The sequence below is a fragment of the Suricata suricatta genome, chromosome 8 (genome assembly GCF_006229205.1).
Source record: "Suricata suricatta isolate VVHF042 chromosome 8, meerkat_22Aug2017_6uvM2_HiC, whole genome shotgun sequence".
NCBI classification, from domain to species: Eukaryota; Metazoa; Chordata; class Mammalia; order Carnivora; family Herpestidae; genus Suricata; species Suricata suricatta.
Window position 1 is genome coordinate 30,700,603 of NC_043707.1, and position 19,057 is coordinate 30,719,659.

Consider the following 19,057-nt stretch of genomic DNA (forward strand, 5'->3'; position numbering starts at 1 on the left):
AAAGATGAATCCAAAGAGATGAATCCATAAAGAGAAGGTGCCAGACATCTAGTATCCACTTGGAGCATGTTTGCGCACCATGTTGGAGGCTTCCAACAAGGTCCCTGACTGTCCCTCAAGAGGGACACAGGAACGGCAGGGGCAGTGAAAAGGCCTTTAGCACTTGTTGAGTGATTGAGGGGTGAGTAGACAAATGGATACCCTCTCTGAATTTATGTCATAATTTAAAATTGCTCCAAGGAAGTCTAACACAATTTAGAGAAAATTATAACGTGAAGGTTCCTTTATAGTTCAAGACCTCAAATCTATCTTTATCCATGGCAGTGAGCTTATTTAAGCTTGAGAAAAGGTAAGATTCTAACCAGGCAGAATGCTCACTTTTGGCTGTTTTGTGCCATTTGAAAATGTTTGTATTGGGGCACCTGGGTGGCCCAGTCGGTTGAGCATCTGACTTCGGCTTAGCTCATGATCTCACAGTTTGTGGGTTCAAGCCCTGCGTCAGGCTCTGTGCTGATAGCTCAGAACCTGGAGCCTGCTTCTGATTCTGTGTGTCCCTCTTTCTCTCTGCCCCTCCCCTGTGCAATATCTGTCTCTCTCTGTCCCTCAAAAATAAATACAAATGTTTAAAAAAAATTTTTTTAAAGAGAATGCATTACTGGAGTCCCATGACCACAGACTTGGGAGGTTCTTCAAAGATACTTAGTTCCTCAGGACTTAGTTCCTATGGACACACAAGCACAAGTGCACTGGGACACATGTGCAAGGATGTTCGTCTCAGCATTGTTGGTGACAATGACAATTTAAAAAGCCATGAAGCATCTAAAATCCTATAAAAGAAATTCTAGTATATCTATATATGCATCTGGTAGAAAGAATGAGGGACAGGTGTGTAGAAAGTAAAGCAAGCCTCAGAACTGTGTGTGTGTGTGTGTGTGTGTGTGTGTGTGTGTGAGAGAGAGAGAGAGAGAGAGAGAGAGAGAGAGAGAGAGAGAGAGAGAAAGATGATTTTATCTGTGTGAAAGTAAAGAATATTTTAAATATGCTTGCAAGGGGTGCCGGGTGGCTCACCCAGTTAACCTTCTGATTCTCAGTTTCAACTCAGGTCATGATCTCATGGTTTGTGAGTTTGAGCCCCGCATTGGGCTCTGTGCTGGCAGTGTGGAGTCTGCTCAAGATTCTCTCTCTCTATCCCTCTGTCTCTGTCCCTCTCCAGCTCCCACTGTCTCTCTCAAATAAGTAAACTTTAAAAATAAGTTAAATTTGATTAAAATACACATTTAAAAAGTACACCCTGACTGCAGAAGCATCACCAGCGAGAAGTCATCCTGGCGGTCCTTAAACACTTCCAGTGATGGAGAATCACTACCTGTTAACTGGCAGCATTTTGACCATGAGCTCCTAGAAGGTAATTAGTTCCTATTAAGACAAGACCTAGGTTTCCAGGAGGCTGGATCTGTCGATCCTATCTTTAGGGTTCTGGGGCTGGACAGCATACAATTTCGAGAGCTAGTCTAGGAATTGTTTTCATTTTAAAATATTATTTTTTGAATATATGAACAGAACTTACTCAAGGGAAATATGTCCTCTGGCAAGAGCCCACAAGAGACCAGAGAGAGAGAGTAAAAGACTTTTCAGGATGCCATTTTAAGGAGGATATTAAGAGCCTGTATAACAAAAGTGCCTGGTTTTCGAAGGGACCTGATCTGTAGACGGGGATGGTGAGTGTAACGCACACTCAGAGCTAAAAGAGCATCCGTGAATAGAAGCACTGTTACACACCAGGAAGACGAAATCTTGGTAAACGCCAAGGAGAGAGGGGCGGTGGGGACTGGGCCCGTGGAGGATGCCAGGTGAAGGAAACAGGCTGGGTCGGGGTTTGGAGAAGTGGGGAGCGGGCTAGGTGCGGGGTGGGGGCGTTTGGTGGGGAAGGAGATGGCGTGAGCAGAGACGGGGATTCCCAGGGGCAGCAAGCATGAGCAGGCCTGTCAGGGAAGGTGGCAGGCGTTTGTGGGACCCCCCTTTCCTTTTTGAGGGTGGCACCCGGTGGGGGGGGAGTTATGCCCTGCACACCACGTCGCTGGCGGTCAGCCCTGTGGACCTGTCCGTGGCAGGTCTTCGTCCTTGGGCTTGTAGGCATGTGTCTCATCAAGATCCCTTCACCGGAAAAGGGCTGTGAGCTGATGGGATGATTTTGCACTGTGCGAAATGTTGGAAATAGAGGCAGGGACTCTTTTGGACTATTTTTATATACTTATTTATTATTTTTTAAAATATTTTACTCGTTTATATATCAAAAGTGAAAAAGCATATAATTCAACACAGTTTCAAGACTGTTGGACCCCACACTGGCGTATCCTTATGGGTACTGTGTGCGGCTCTCACTGTCCAGTGCATTATGAGAAACAAACAGACAGACACACAAAGAACAAAGATTTTTCACTGAAGAGCATGGTGGAATGATTAAGGTCCTCCTGGCTCACATTCATTCATTTGACATCCATGTGCAGTTCTTCAGTTAATCGGTCTTCAGGCCATGCCCCCTAGCTCGCTGGTTTTCAGAAAGATTATCTAGCTGGGGTAGTTGAGTCCAAGCTCATGGTCTCTCTCCTCTCTCCTCCTCCTTTCTCTTAGTCTCTCTCTCTCTCTCTCTCTCTCCCTCTCTCTCACGTGTCCACTGCTCACACACAGCAGCCGGAAATGACACGTTGAAGTGAGTCACCAATGCGGCTATGAATCACCCTGTAATTGGGGAAAGTTCTGTCCTTCTAGGTCGTGCAGCCCCTGGCTCTCCTGTTCCTAAATATATTGGAAAATTTTGAAACCACTCTGTCCTCGCTCTCATCTCTCTTACCCACCACATCCTTTTGGTCCCTAAAGTGGGCTGAAGTTAGACCATCTTGCCCTATGGGGGTCTCAGCCCTCAAGTGGAGAAGGATGAGGAAAAGAAGGCTCAGGCAGCCACAAGGTGGCAGTGTGGGCCCCACCGCGCTAGCCACCCAGAGGGGTAGCCAGCCAAGTGGCCAGACTCCTGCAATGACGAAGACCACCGAGGAACACTGCGTGCAAGTTCAGACAGCACGTTTTTCTTGAGAGTCCTACTCTCTAACAAGCACACAGGGACAAGGCTGTGATAAATACTCAAGCACACCCCCAGCATCCCACCCTCCCCACCAGGAGATGAGGGCCGAGAGCCAGGCACACATCTTGACTCCCGCCCCGCCTCTATTCCTGCAAAATAAAGTTTGTGGGAAGCAGAAGCCTGCCTCTATGAGTAAACAAGTCACCTACACTCCAAAATAATATCTGCGCACTGTTTCTGGGGAGGGAGGCGGCCAGGTCAGGGTGGGTCTCGGCAGATGCTCTGCCTGTCTGCAGGACCGCCGAGCTGGGAGCACAGGCCTCGAGAGGAAAGGGTGTCTCTTCCACTGGCCTTCTTTGGCCCGCCGCCAGCCTCCTCGGCAGTGGCAGACAGTGCAAGAGTGACAGCAACGTGACTGGAACACAAATACTGTCTACCAAGCACACAAAAGCCCCCGTAAAGCCTCCTGGTGCCATCCTGCCATGGTCTCGGTGAGGTCCAGGTCCGAAGCCCCAGATGGGCACAAGCAGCTGCGCACGTGTGTTTTACAGTCTGCTCCGGAGACTCAGCAGAGCTTCGGAGGTCTCCCCAGGGGGCCCCACAAGGGAGTTTTACTGAAAGGTTCTCTTCAGCACTCCTGGGAGAGGCTGAGGTCTAGGAGGCAGATTCGAAAGATTTACCCTTTTCTTTTTTTCTTTCTTTCTTTTCTTTTCTTTCTTTTTTTTTTTTTTTTTTTAAAGGCAAAGGCCTTCTCTTTCTCCAGAAAAATTAATTAAAATAAAAGTTTTCTTCCTTTGGAGTCCTTTCTTCTCGGATACATTTTCCAGTTCTGTCCCAGATGAGGGCGGCTTTCCCCTGTGGTCAGGGTTCCATCACCTGGCCCATGAAGAGGACCGTTCCTGTGGACGGAAGAATCACAGGAGATGAGGAAGGGGAGAAATGGCCTGGCTCGCCCAGCCCCATGTTTATGGATGAGCCGAGATGTGAGAACGCGAGTGAGCTGTCTGAAGTCCCAGCTGCTGGAGTGACTAAGCGAGGGCCAGGGTCTGTTTGTGACAGAGCGTCATCCCTGAAGGGAGGAGGAGGGGCAGAGTTATGGACCGGGGCAGGCGGGAGCATCTACACCTGTCTGGACTGGCATCTGAGGCAAGCAGACGGGGCAGGGGGCAGTGGAGCCTCCCGGACCTGGCTCACCTGTGGGGTTGTGCCGAACCACGAAGAGGAAGGGTCTGTCCATGATGATCTCTTCGGGGGCCATTCGGGCTGACACGATAATGGCTAAGAGAGAGGAAACGACATTAGAACAGACAGCCTGGGCCCTGGTGTCTGGACTGATCGTAAGTGATCCAGTGACACCAGCCTTCTGATGGCAGCTTTGGAGGGCAACCAAGAGGGTTGGTCGTTCTCCCAGTCAAGAACCTTAAGGGTTTAGGGAAGTTCTCTGAGGCCTGACTGCCTCCAGGCATTTCAGAGAGATTTATCAGCTACTCACAAACAGCTATTTATGTAACCCTTTTTAGAATGTTTTGATAAGCAAGTTCCTTAAGCTGAGGGGCCTCCATGAACACAAAGCCAGGCTTCCTTTGAGGGGCCTTTTCACCTTCACAGGACCTCAGAAGCCATTGGGTGGGGGACTGGGGTCCCAGGGAAAGTGAGCCTACAACAGGCTGAGAAACTCTGGTGGGGTAAGGGTGATGCCCCGAGCACCTAGTGTAGGGGGTGCCCTTCTGCGAGGAGAGGCTACTGGAGCAGGTCCGCGGGGTGGTCCCAGATGTGGGCCCCTCCTTGGAAGTCCTGGGAGAGACTCACCAGGCCCACTTGAGCTCGAACTCACCTGTAGAGGAAGACGCCACTGTGCCACTCTCGTTCACCTCGATCTTGACTTTTTGCAGCGCCTGTGACACGTACAGCGCCTCTTGATCTGAAACAAGTGGGGGCAGATCAGCTGGGGTTCTGAGAGACACACTCCTTTGTCCCCTCAGGGGCCCCCACAGTCCACCAGCATAAGAAAGTGGAAGGAAAATCTCTTACCTGAGAGACTCGAGAAGTCCGCCTGGTTTGGCCTAAACATGTCTGTCATCCCCAAGTTCTCCAGCGGCCTCCGGAGGTTGATTTCACTTTCCAAAGAGAACCTGTAAATGGGAGTGGGAAACAGCTCAAGTTCAGGTTGCCCCTTGCTGCCTCTGCCAGGCCCTGTCCACGTATCCCCCTCAGCCGACAGGATGGGGACAGGTGTGAAAGTGGAGGGGGGAGCCTTGTTTTTTCAAATCTGTGGGTCAGGTCTAATGTAAATGAACATTCCCCCACCCCCTGGAATCTTGGGGGGGGGCAGTGACAGAGGGCACGTTCTCCTGTAAGATATTTCAACAAAAATCTTGTCTGTGGGTTGTGTTACTGGGAGCTAATTCTGAAGAGGACTCCAGCAGAGAGGCCTTGAGCACCTTCTCCTTCCCATCAGGGCACAAGTCACCTTGGGTTTCATTTTGTGGGTGGGCGGGGTAGAGAACCCAAGAGGACCCTAATCAACTAAATCTTCCTCTTTCCCCAAGCGTGGCATTACAGTATCTGGAAATTTGGGGTAAGAGTGGTGGGAGGCTTCCTTATAATTCTGGAATTACCCAGCCTCGGCCTTCTCCGCCCTCTGTACTTCTGCGGAAGGATTTTTAAAATCTGCTGTGTTGAAAGCCAACTAGAAGCTGTAGATCTGGCTGCTTTGTCTCCTTTTGTCTCCTTGTTTGGATGTTGACTTGAGCAGATGGGGGTGGGAGAGGGTCATCCAGAAGGCTGATCCAGCCCCTCCCTCCTCCCCCGTCATTTCTGTGTCTCTTCCTTTGGCTGAGGATATTCTGAGGGTGGTAAGTGTGGGGGAATGGTCTAGAAAAATTCCCTGCTGCCCTCCAGCAGAAACAGGAGCAGAGATGAGGAGAGGAATCTTAATCAAACCCAGGCCAGAGTGTTTCCCATCAGCTTCCCACACATGTCCCTGCCCTGCAAATGTCATACTTGGGAAACATGGGGGTGGTCCTTTCAGGGATCCCTGGGAGAGGGAAGGGGTTGGTAGAGGGGAGTAGGGCATTGGCAAGTGAGGGGCGAGCAAGGGGGGTGGCTTACTTGGGCAGAACCAGGAGGCGGAGCTGTCTGGTCATATTCCCTTTCCATTGGCTGATGAGCTGGGCATCCAGGATATTGGTGAGGGCAGAGAGAGGCACTTCTTTTTCATAGGGAGCAGCAATGAACATGCTGAGAGTGTCCCCGTGGTAGGGCAATTCCAGGATGTCATAGTAATGGCCGTCGGGGGTGGAAAACTCAGCTGTGAAGACACCAAGATGGCACACTGAAAATGGCTTCAGCTCTCATTGGTTCTGACCCAGCACTGGGGTTTCAACTAGTTCTGTCTCCTCCATTCTTTCTGGAAGCCACCTCTCTACCCTGGCTTTTGAGGCTCCCTAGTCAGTGTTTTTTATCCCCATTTCCCTCCTCTTTGGCCAGTTCTGTGTCTTCTGGTTACTGTCTCCTTTTGGCCTTCTTTGCCTTCACCCTCCTCCCCCACACCCAGCCACTAATTTATCCCAATTCTTGTCTCCTAAATCTCAATGTTTTATTTTTACTTTTATTTTTGAGAGAGAGAGAGACAGCATGAGCAGGGGAGGATCAGAGAGAGAAGGAGCCACAGGATCCGAAGACAGGCTCCAGGCTCTGAGCTAGCTGTCAGCACAGAGCCCGATGCAGGGCTCAAACCCACAAACTGTAAGATCATGACCTGAGCCGAAGTCGGATGTTTAATCGACTGAGCCACCCAGGCGTCTCATCGTCTCCTAAATCTCAACTTCCACATAGGCCTTCCCCCACCAGGATCTGTGAGCCTCCAGTAATCACACTAGAAACACATGGGTCACGTGGTCATATTTGGGCTAGAGGGACTTTTTAAAAAATGTTTTTGAGAGAGAGAGACAGCATGAGCGGGAGAGGGGCAGAGAGAGAGAGAGAGGGAAACACAGAGTTTTTCAAGCAGGCTCCAGGCCCTGAGCTGACAACAGAGAGCCCAATGTGAGACTCGAACTCATAAACTGCAAGATCATGACCTGAGCTGAAGTCAGACACTTAACCAACTGAGCCACCCAGGTGCCCTGCACTTTCATCTCGTGTCATTTAAAGCTACTTTCTGCTGCTCCAGTTATCCCAGTAGCTCCTACTTAGGGAGTCTTTGTCAAAGATGGGCAATATTCGAGGGGTTCTCCTCCCTGAGAGGAGAACACCCTGGGGATGAGGTGCAGTAGTTGTGGGACTTGGGGAAGGAGGTCTTGTACTTACTATAGTTGAACTTATTGGTCTGAGCCATCATGGGCACAGAGACGGTGCTGCCATCAGATTTGTGGAAGAGGCGGTGGTGGGTGCCTGACTCTGGGAAGGGCGTCTTCCACTGGCCATTGAAGTAGAGGGCATTCACCAGCATCAGGCGCGTCAGCTGGTCCACGGCCCCCTGGCCCAGTAAGTCGCCAATCATGCCTACAGGAAAGCCAATGAGTGGGAGGCTAAGTATGCTTTAATACTTTTAGATGGTTCCCTTCAGTCCTTTGAGGGGATCTGGTCAGGAGGCAGATGGAGGGGAGGGTGTAAGTGAGTCAGTCTAGCTGTGTTCAGCCTGTTCTGTCTTCCTAAGAGTCTCAGGAAAGCTTCCCGCTCATCACACACTCTGGGATCAGACCTGGACACTCAAGTGTTCCCTTACTTTGCTCCCTCAGCAGCAGTCTGGAAGAGCTGTGGATGTTTCTTGTGGTTGTTACTGCTCTCAAGACATCTCACAGCACTTCGTAGGGAGGCCCTAGAGCTGGTTCATGAGAGGGCCTGCCGGTGAAAACTAAGATGCTCTGATCCTTACAGCACCTGCCCTGTCTACAGAGAACAGCTTGCTGATGGAGAGAGCCTGGGATTCTGGGGATTTGTTTCCAGATCCCCTTCCTCTGCAGGCCCTTGGGACCGGCCTCCTGTTCCTGCCTGCTCACCTTTCGTGTGTCTCTTCACCCAGTCGTTGACGATGAACCTGGCTCTATCCACCTCTGAGAAGTCCACTTGCTTGACCGTAGTCCGGAAGAGCCTGAAGAAGTGAGGCATGAAGCCCTCGACCAGCTTCAGATCCCTCTGGACGAAGATAGCATCTGCAGTGCTGATCTCATCCTTGTTCCACGGCCCCATGAGCTCCTTGTACAGATGGCGGAGGGCAGGGGCCATGCCTTTATCTGTGCCGAGGCAGGGCCGAGAGGACACATTAGCTTATGTTGAGCCGAGGGCCCCCAGCCTTCCCCCAGGAGAGGCCCAGCCTTGCGCGTGTGGATGGGGCTCTTCTTTTCTCCCAGGGGCTCTGTAGGGCGATTCCCTTCCAAACCTTAATCTCTTCAGCATCTCCTTCTTTTTCTCAAAAATCTAACCCCTTTTTGAGTTAGAAAAGTTCTGTCTGCTTTTAAGTTAGGAACCCTAGGTTTTTTCTTATCATAAGACTAGTTATGCTAAGCATTTCACACATATAACCCTATTTAATCCTTACAGCAGCTCTGTGTGGTAGATACTTCTAGTGTCCCCATTTTGCAGGTGCAGAAGCTGAGGTTCAGAGGCATTAAGATAGTAAGTGGTGAGGCACATCTGTGTTACACCACATCCCCCCGCCTGTGCCCCTTGTGATTGACCCAGAGCCCAGTGAAGATGCCCTGTGACATGGCTGCACAGGAGTTAGCTCAGCTCAGTTGGCGGTGGCCTGCCTTTTGCTTCCATTTGCTTACACCCCTGTCCCATGAAGAGGATATGAGCGCCCATCTCTCACCGTTAATCTGGAACTGCATGGCCGCTTGGATCTGCTGCCGGGTCTCTCCTCCTGTCGTCAGCTGCAACATGGCCAGGACCGAGGCCACCCCGTAGGGTGAGAAAACCATGTTGCGGTCCTTGGAGGCCCATGCCACCTGCTGAAAGACCTTCACTCCAAAGTCTGTGGCCAGTCGGGCTGCCCGAGTCTGGCGGTGGTAGGAGGCAGACCCTTCACCAAAGATGAGGGCCAGGCCCAGGGCCAGGCAGGCACAGACTGGAGACATCTGCATCCTAGAGCAAGTGGAAAAGGATGTGGTCAGAGGAGAGTTCTGGAAGGCATCTCCTGCAGCCTCAGGCCAGGCTCCCAGGATCACTGCTGGCATGTGATATGTAAACGCAAAGACAGAGTCCTTAAGAAACCCTGATAGGCTCTGATTCTGAGCCTTTCCCCTCTGTCACAGCCCCAGGGAGTCTTTTTTTTTTTTTTAATTTCTAAAGGTGTATTTATTTTTGAGAGAGAGAGACACAGAGCCTAAGGAGGGGAGGGACAGAAAGAGAGAGAAGGAGACACAGGAACTGAAGCAGCTCCTGTCTCTACCCGACGCGGGGCTTGAACCCACCAACCATGAGATCACGATTAGCCCCAGGGAGTCTTAAGTGCATTTCCCTGGTGGGACTTTGAGGAACCCCTGGCAGCACCCTACAGTGTATGTCCCTTCCTTTCCAGGAGGCCAAGAAGACTAAACTGTAATAGCACTTTGATTTGCATAATGCTCTTAATTCTCTTGTAATGCTTTCTCAATTGTGCATTTTTTCAAGCGAGTGGGCATGAAAAGCTCCTTCCCAGAAGTGAGCCGGGTGTCCTAGACAGACTTGAAGCCCTTGTTTCTGTGTGGTGGGGTTGATGGTGGGGTCTGGCCACCTTCCACCAACTCAGGTCTGCAGGTCTCCAGGGGGGAAAAGGCAGAAAAGTAGGGATCGTGGACAGAGACCATTTTGCAGGAGGGGCGTTCTTTGCCTTAACTCTAGGAAGAGATGGAGTTTTTTTCCCTCTTACCTGAACTTCTCCAAGGCGCCTTGTGATTGGTGGTCTGTCCTGCTGTTGCTGATTGGAGGCGATTCTGTTGCCGGAGAGGGGGCGTGGCTCTCTTGACAGTGCTCTTGGCCCTGTAGCCAGTCGCAGCTGTGTTCTTCCAGAGGCTGCCGCCTCCCTTTATACCCGATGTGGGCAGGAAATAGATGAACTCATGGTTCAGCCCCACCCACCTTCTGCCTCTGCACCTCCCTCTGAACAGCTGGCCAGGCCCCCTCTGCACCTCCCTCTGCCCAACTTGCAGAGGCGTGTGCGCGTGCTGCTCCCTGTGTGTGCATGTGTCAGAGGGGTCAGGAACAACTGAGCAAACCCCGGTTGCCTTGGACTTGCTGCCCTCTGCCAGTGTCCCCGTCGTTTTGGAGGATCTGCCAGCTTGACCCCTGGCAGTGCCAGATGGCCCAAAATACCCAGAGTTTGGGATTACTTTTCCGAGTGCTCAGCTGGAGAAAAAGTTTACATATCCTTCTTTTGGAGAAACGGGTGACCATACAGTTACCAAAGAAGCTGTGAACTATTGTCCACCAGCGCTGGCCAGCCTGTACGTGCTGACCAGCCTAGGGAGAACGCCCCTTCCTCCACTTGGCCTCATTCCAGGGGCCAGAGGGCACGGAGCGTGCCATGTGATTGTCTGGGTTTTGACTGTCTAGGACACGAGCACGCAGAGGACTCCCTTCCGTTTTTCCCTCTTCCCTGCCAGGTGCGCGCCCGACCGCTGGTTGATGATACACAGCTGACTGTCCCACGGGTCCAGACTCTTGAGGTGCCCTTGAGGCTCTCTTTTGTGCCAACAGCCATGTCTGGAGGGGGTTTGGGTGTGTTGGATGGGGTGATGCCGAATGGAGGCTAAAGGGAACCAGGGGTTAACAGGGTAAAGACTTGGCAAGGAATTAGGAGCCCAATGTGTAAGTTTCATTTCTTTAAGCCGCCCGCTGTGCCTGGGGGAATTACACCTTATCCTTCTCTCGGGACGCAGACACTGGGGGCGGGAGCAGCCAGTGAGAGAGTCGATTCGTGGCAGGTTTGTGGGGTGTGCTTCCAGGACACCGGGCATGGAGGTGGAGGAGCAACCAAATAATTCTACAGAAAATGGGAATTGGCCAGAGGCTGGTGTGTGGGACTAGACTCCTGCATCTGGGGGCTTGGCGGGGTCAGGTCATGTGCCTAGCGTGTTGTGGACAGAGCGGTGGCTGGGTGGGGAGACGATGCACTTGACCCTGGGCTCCACACACTGTCTTGTTTTGTGTAGGTGGTGGGGTTCAACTGAGAGTATCCATGGAGACAGCCGATAGCAGAATCACAGGAAGTTTAAGTGGGTGGAAGCATTGAGATATTTGTTTTGGATTTTTTCAGTAAGCAGATGCCGAGGGTAACCACAGCTGGACGGCTTTCCCACTTTTTACTCTGCCTCCGCCTTTGTTTTCTCCGTTGCCCCTGGGAGTCAGGTGGGGAGGGGGTGGCAGGGAAAGAAGGGGAAACCTCGGTTGGAAAGTTAGGATCACCCACTCTTTTCAACTACGGGACTATTCCCATGTAGCCACTTCTTGTTTATGTCCTTTTCCTTTCTTGGTCTCGTTTGGAGTTTCTGAGGGAGTGATTAAGCATGGGAAGGCGGCTACCTCTGATCTCTTTCAAGTGGAGAAGACAGAAGTTCAGCCCCCAACCCATCTCCTACTCCCCTGAAAATGCCCCCAGCGCCCTGCCCTCCACCCCTGGGGGTCCCAGGGGGACAGGTACATGGGCATCCAGGTTGGGAGCGCCACGCCTAGGGTTAGAAGGGCAGTGGGTCCAGACGTGGCTGAACGGGCTCCCTTGAGGTGTTCCACTGCCCATCCTCCCCAGCCACTTAAGCTGACCCTCGTTCCCTTCATCCGTTGGCCAGTCAGGAACTGTTGTTGACAACCCGATGGATGATCTTGATGCCATTCCAGAAAGACACTCTGTTCCCAGGCATGGAAGGTAGCAGCTCTATGTCCTGTTGGGGGAAAAGGGGACACGGTTTACCTTGGAAACACAAAGGACTGACCTAATCAGGGGTGGTTGTTGTTTTTTCCCTCAAAACTGGAGGCAACATGTAGGTATCTGGTGGGTGTAGATTAGAAATTGAGGCAAAGCCCAGTGTAACTGGGTCCCATGCTGGGATTTCCGACTCTTCCTTTCATGTCCTGGTGAGCTAGTGCCACTAGATGATCAAAGCCCAGACGTGACTGTGACCATGTCGCCTGTTGCTCCTGTGTGTAAGGCCTTGCTTCCACCCCGTCTGCTCTCTGGAGACCTTCCACACATCACGGTGCAGCCAGACTGCCCCGCAGCCCCCGACAGGCTTCCCTGAGACGCCCTTCTCAGAATCCAGCCTGACTCAAGGGGCCACATCACTTTCCCTCCTTTCCCCGATCCCCAAACAAAGGCTTGATCCAATCACCTTGCTCAAGCCGTGGCTCTTTTGTAAGGGGTCAAACAGCAGAAAGAGAAAAGTCCCTGCTTTTGAAATTGTGGCTCTCTGATTCCCAGAGGGTCAGAGATAAGAGAATGAGTTACGAGACTGTGGAGTCCCGGCAAAGTTTCAGTTCCGGCCAGCTGGGAAAGATGTTTCCATCTGTCCGCCAGCAGGTGGTTCGTGACTAGACCAGACTCACACTTTCCATGACTGTCCCACACCCCATGCCTATGGGCCCTAGCAGCCCTGGTGCTCTGCTGCCTATCTTCCCTTCAACCCTTCACCTCCTGCCCTCCAGCTGCCCTCTTGCCTACTCCCCTCTCTTCCTCTTTGCTTTCTCTTTTCCTTTGCTCTCCCAACACCACTACCTGTTGTCTTTTTCACTTTCCCTCTCTCTGTCTCCGAGACTCCCTTTTCTTGACTTCTCTGTTCAACCCATGGTCAACTGGTCTACTCCCCTAGCCTTGGCCAGCCAGGGGAGGTCTCTCCCACTTTCCCTCTCTCTCTTCCGCTCTTTCTGACTCAGTCCTTCTTCCCAGGCTTCCCCTCTTAAAGAAGCCCTTTTACAGTCAAATGCTCTGCTCCAAGTCTTCCTGCGGGGTGGAGAGCGCTTCCCCCTATCAGTTACACAGGCTCCCTGGAATGTTGGAGCCGGCCTCTCGATTCTTGGTGATTTCACTGGGAGAGCTGGGGGTGGGAGCAGAACAGGGTCCTACTAACTCACAGCACTATTTCTGGCCTGGTTGCTCTCCAAACAACACAACACCAAAAATAGCCTGTGTTTAGGCTGGGCTGGCTCTGCCCCTCTCGTAGGAGTGAGCTGGGGTGAATGCCCTGTGTCCCTCCCAGCCTCTCCTCGCTTAAGATCCTGACCGCGGAACCCCGACAGACATGGGCCACCTTGGCCTGTCCAGGATCTGTCCTCACTCTCATGCCACTCCCAGTGTCCCCCCTTCCTCTCTCTGCATAACAGCCCCCATCTTCCTTTCCCGGCCACCACCAGCCTTCTCTCCTTAAATGCCTGTAACACGACAGCTTGAAAAAGGCAGACGGGCAGCCCCCAGCCCATCTCCCTCCCGCAGCCCTGCTTGTCCACAGTTGCTTTTTTCCTGCAATTATATCCCCATGTTTCAGAGCAGGAGGGCCCGAAGAACCATTTAATGCAGTCCTTCAAATTTGCAGGCACGGGCCCTGAGGTCCGCAGAAGCCTCATGTTGTGTCTGAGGCCACACGGTGCCATCCGGTGAGGGGCAACAGCGGTCACTGCAGTGGACGGACCCACCTGGTCCCAGATCTGACACCTTGATGGTCATGCATCTTTGTGTAAAACCTAACCTTCAGTGCTGGTTTTTTTTTTTTTTAAACAAACTTCCCTGACTAAATCAGGCTTGCTATTTATTTATTTATAGTTTATTTGTTTTTGAGACAGAGACAGAGCACGAGTTGGGGAGGAGCAGAGAGAGAAGGAGACACAGAATCTGAAACAGGCTCCAGGCTCTGACAGTGCAGAGCCCGACGTGGAGCTTGAACCCACCAATTGTGAGATCATGACCTGAGCTGAAGTCGGATGCTTAACCGACTGAGCCACCCAGGCACCCCCCTTCAGTGCTGTTTTGCAGCTAGGTATGCTGATGACAATTTATGGGTGGGTTGAGAATGATCCTCATTCCTCAGGGTTGTTGGGGTTACATGAAATATTGTCCCTAAGTGTATGGCATGTTCTAGGGTCTCCTAAGTGGCAACCACTCTTGGTCAGGACAGAGCCAGAAAAGGAACCCAGATGACCTGAGCTCTTAATTTCGATACAATGCAAGTTCCTTGATGTGGATGTTCTTTTTCACTTCCCTTGACCTGTACTGAGTGTTGGCATCAAATGCCTGGGGCCCCGGGTGGCCAGTGACCTGAGAGAATGGCTGCCAGCCCCTCTTGTCCACTTCAGGCCAGATTTTCCACTCTACCCCCGCCTGATAATGCTCCACTAGCTGGCGGGCAGATTAGATTTTAGGAAGACCCTCCTCTCTGGGCTCTGCTCACAGGTGGACCTCGCTGGCATCTGACACTTATCCCAATCCCTCGGCACACCAGGAAGGAGAGGGCTTGTTTTACTAAAAGGTAAAAACCAAACTGAGTTTGACCTGTTCTTCTCGTCCTGGCCCACTTGACCCCTTCTTTGCCACTAGCGTCCCCTCTCTCTTGTTGAGTCCCCATAACCCTTCACCGCTTACACACACTTTCCCAATCTCAATGGTCCTGTGTATACTTACTAAACTCATCGTGCTATTGTCACACCTCATTTATTTTTATGTCTGGGGGGCTCGAGGGGCAGTGTCCCCTTGGGGGCTCTCTCATAATGTCAGGGTTCAGTGAGCATCAAAGACCGCCCCCTCCAGCCCCCAGGCAAGAATGAGCCTCCTCTCTTAGGGGAAAGAAGCAGAGAGAGCAAATGGGGCCCAGTGTGGCCAAAAGGGGAAGTTTAGCGGGCAGGGAAGGGTGGGGTGTGCAATTTCTGGGGGATCCGTGACCGCAGAGTCTGACGGTGTCAGCCAGAATGAGGCGCCTGTGGGGCGCCCCAGGGACACCCCAGGGCCACCTTCCATTTCTCTTTACTCACAAATGCAGATTGTCCAACTCTGATTCACTTCTTTTATCTTTACCAGAACTTGTTCCTCATTCTCTGAATTCCTGAATCTCCCTTTGTAACTTTCTCCAGAACACATCCTGTCTTATTTTACCCTGGCTGTTGCATGAATCTTGGCTTCCCCAAGACGGCCAAATAGTGTTGATGATGAATGCCCCATAGTGTGATCTAGAGACATATACACTCCTCTCTCCCCGAGAGAACAGACACATGGGCAGGAATAGAAGATCAACACACATGTGACAATTAGATTAAAACGTAAAACTGCCTGCATGTTAAGTTGTGAGACTTAGGCTCAGGGTTGGAAGGAAGGCTTCCCAGAGGCAGAGGGACAGTGAGTGCTGGGTTCTGAGAGAGAGGCAGCATGGCCTTGGCAGGGATGGGGCGGGCCCAGGCGGTGAAGAGCTGTGTGGGGGGAAGGGAAGAGTGTGTCCATCTTCTCTCCACGTCTTCATCTCCAGGGAACAACTTCTCTTCTGGCTGAGGCTTGTTGTCTCTGCCTTGTTCTCTTGTCGGGTTTTGTGCTGCAGATGTTCTTGCTCTTGTCTGGGTCCTGGACCCGGACACCACTGTTCTGCTGAGCAAATGCCCAGAAAGATGGTGACCCTGGGTCAGTGGGGGGCCTGTGGGTGGCAGAGGTCCCAGGGATGAAGCAGCCTGGGTGATGCAATACAGATGGAATTTGCCACTGGAGAGTGAGGGGCCTCCCGAGTCACTGACCATTCCTTCTCCCTCACTTCCTTGCCATACGGAAGCAGGCGCTCTCTGCATGTCTTTCCATCTGAGTCAGCCTGGGCTGCTTGGTGAGCAGCCGGCCTGATGAACTGTGATCCATTCCGGCTGCTCGTGTACTTCTTTGCTCTCCCAGAGCCCAGACAGACCAGGTTCCAACATAACCTCCCCAGGATTCGAAGCTGTCAGGGCCAGGGAAGGTGGGGCCAGTGTATCTGCTCTCAACACGGGACCCTCTGATGGTCGTCAGTGTGCCCCGCACAGTCCTGGCTCTGGCTATCATTTTTCCTTCCCAGAGCCCCCACCTCCCTACGACTGGCACCACGGCTTGGAAGGAGACTTTTTCCGCAGAAAGAGGCAGATGTGGCCCCAGGACCAGCAGGAACCTCTGGGCAGCTTCCTTCATTCCTCTGAGTCTGTTCCCTCTGGAGAGAAAACGTTGCCATTTTCATGATAGTGTTATTAGGATTTCAAAGGACAGCATGGATAAAATGGCTGAGTGCATCTGTCTATACAGAGAAGGTGATCCCTAGGTCTCAGTTGACTTTATTAGTATTTTTTAAAATTTATTTTTTGGGGGAGAGTGCAAGTGGGAGAGGGGCAGATGGAGGGGGACAAAAGATCTGAAGCGGGCTCTGTGCTGTCAGCCACAGCACAGAGCCCGATGTGGGGCTCGCACCCACAAGCCACGAGATCACAACCTGAGCCGAAGTTGGACACTCAACCGACTGAGCCACCCAGGCTCCACTATCTCAGTTGACTTTAAAACTTGCATTCTTTTTTTTTTTTCCCCATGCTTCCTCTCTTGAGCCCCTTGGCTTCCTGAGGGTAGACTGGGACTCCAGTGCCAGAGGGGGTTAGCTAATCAGGTCCTCAGGTAGGGGACCCCAGAAGCTCAGGGTGGGGCTGGATAAGTCCTCCATTGGGACAAGGAAGGCCACCAATGGTTCTGACCCACATATGCCGCTGGCAGGAGAGGACCAGGCTTCCTGTGGATGCCAGAGGAAAGCATTCTCACCATGTTAAGAATTTGGGGTCACCGGGTGGTTGGGCGTCCAACTCTTGATTTTGGGTCAGGGGAGTGAGTCCCACGTCAGGCTCTGCAGTGACAGTGCAGATGCTGCTTGAGATTCTCTCTCTCCCTCTCTCCCTGCCCCTCCCTCATGGTCGCTCATTCTCTCTTTCAAAATAAATAAACTTAAAAAGAATTTGGATCTGATGCAGGTGCTCCAGGCCATCAGTGTCTGCTGGCCATCCTGTTCCAGGACCCAGAATTATAACATGCCCTCCTCCCTCGTCCCTTGCCTGGGGGGCCCTGCCGTGCCCCCACAAGTGTGTCAGGAAGTAGCAGGACTGTGAGTAAGGCTGACGCAGGCAGAACGAATAACTTATTCACATAGCAGCTCTGCCGTGGGGGTGGGGGTGCTGGGGGAGGAAGCCGGGTCTGTTGGGGCGAGGGGAGCGGAGAAGGCAATAGGAGGCAGTTCAGGCCTGAGAAGGGATCTGGGTGGGGGCAGGGCAGGGTGACCCCATGGGACATTTAACACCCCAGGAATCAGACTTAGGCTCTTTGCTGGAGCTGCTGTGTGGGCTGGGATCTAGGGCAGGAAAGGGGAGGCATGAGCTACCCCCTGCACCTGCCCCTTCTCCCGACCTTGTGCAGCTGCACGGGAAGTGCCATGGGCGGGGAAGTGGGCACAGGTGGGACAGTCTTGCCTGTCACCTCCACCATCCATCCCCTGCCCTGTGACCATATTGGAGATTGGCCTCAGTCTTCCTTAAAGCCAGAGCGGGTCTTGCACCAAATCTAAGGAGAAACCGATTGGGGATCATGAAGTTCCAGGTTGTAAGGGGTGTCCCCATCTGTGGGAAACTTCTTCATGTGCCCACCCCAGGCTTGCTCTCTGAGCTCACACTGCCCACTGCAAGGCTGGGTAAGGCTTACCCACCCACAGTGGGCACACCGCCCCCCGTGTCTGCTCTGCAGGCCCCCCGGAAGAAGCCTGAGGCTCTGACCAAGGAGGAGCATCAGCTTCCCACTTCCTGCTTTCTGCTTTGCTGTCCTCAGCCCCTGTCCTCTCCACGAATGGTCGGGGTCCTGGCCAGTGGCCAGCACTGTCTGGACAGGAGGAAACCAGGATATGAGGTCTGGCGATGGTGGCGGCGGGAGTAGCAGAGAACACTGAGTCCTCAAGAGCAGAAATTCCACCGGAAAGAAAACAATGTGCTGAAGGCAGTCACCCTCCGGGGAGCACGGGGGCAAGGAAAGGGTCGGGGACTTCCGGCCCCAAGCAGGTAAACAACCCCCAGCCTAGGGAAGCCCCGTTATGATCTGTCTTCCAGGTATGGGTGCTGCCGTGGAAGGCCGGAGGCCTCGGTCCTGCTTTGGGACAATGGAGAAATGGTCCCCTGCACCCTTTCTGGCCTTCTAAGGCAGATGAGCTCCTACAGGGGAAAAACAGGGTCTCCTGCCAAGGTCACAAGGATCACAGGGAGCCCAAAGGCAGAACTGAAGCAGCATCTGGCAAACAAGGCCAGTCATGCTGGAGCTGGGATCGCCCCGGCCCCAAATGGCCAGTCAGCTACCAGAAACCAAGTCAAAGGCAAGTCTAGGTTCTAGGGCAGGATTTGCGGAGGTTGGGGCCTATGAGAGCTGCATTTAGGATGAAGGAGGTCAGGCCAAGCCAGTGTGGAGGCCAGCCTAGGGCCGCCCCCCCCCCCCGCCCCCACTGTGTGCAGGGCTACAAGTGAGAGGTTCCTGCCTCTTTCGGAGCCCAGAAGAAGCTGACATCTGGAAGAGACAGACAGAAACGCCTCACCAGGGCTGCAGTGCTCCCCAGGGTGCACCCCACCTCCCAGGCTGGGATGGCTGGGGCGTGCTGAGCCTCTGAAAACTCGCCTCGGGCTGTCCGGATTTGTGGTTGCCTCTGTCTGTCGATTTCTTTAGGTAGTTTCTTTTCTTTTTTAAATGTTTTATTTACTTTTGATAGAGACAGAATGAGCACGAGTTGGGGAGGGACAGAGAGAGAGATGGGGACAGAGAATCCAAAGCGGGCTTTGCACTGAGAGCAGTGACCCCAATGTGGGGTTAGCGTCCACGAACCATGAGATCATGGCCTGAGCCCAACTCAGCCGCTCAGCCAGCTGAGCCCCCTAGGCGCCCCTATTTAGGCAGTTGCTGATCTGCTCATCTCTTCATTCCTGAAGTGCTGGGGTCTGCATGCCTTTTCTTCAGAGTTTCAGGGAATAATAGCTCCCTTTCCCAGAACTGCTACGGTACCCAGG

At 52.6% G+C, this 19,057-nt stretch overlaps 1 protein-coding gene across 1 annotated transcript; it reads right to left on the reverse strand.

Annotated features, from left to right (window-relative positions):
* Positions 1 to 2,238: 2,238 nt before the first annotated feature.
* On the reverse strand, positions 2,239 to 10,049 carry SERPINE1 (serpin family E member 1). The gene is made up of 9 exons (XM_029950101.1): positions 9,933 to 10,049; positions 8,895 to 9,166; positions 8,083 to 8,316; positions 7,391 to 7,585; positions 6,191 to 6,389; positions 5,111 to 5,211; positions 4,914 to 5,000; positions 4,274 to 4,357; positions 2,239 to 3,978 (listed from the first exon to the last, which is right to left on the reverse strand). The coding sequence occupies exons 2-9, from the start codon at positions 9,163 to 9,165 to the stop codon at positions 3,941 to 3,943; spliced, it is 1,209 nt and encodes a 402-aa protein (XP_029805961.1). The 5' UTR covers position 9,166; positions 9,933 to 10,049; the 3' UTR covers positions 2,239 to 3,940.
* Between the last annotated feature and the right edge of the window lie 9,008 nt (positions 10,050 to 19,057).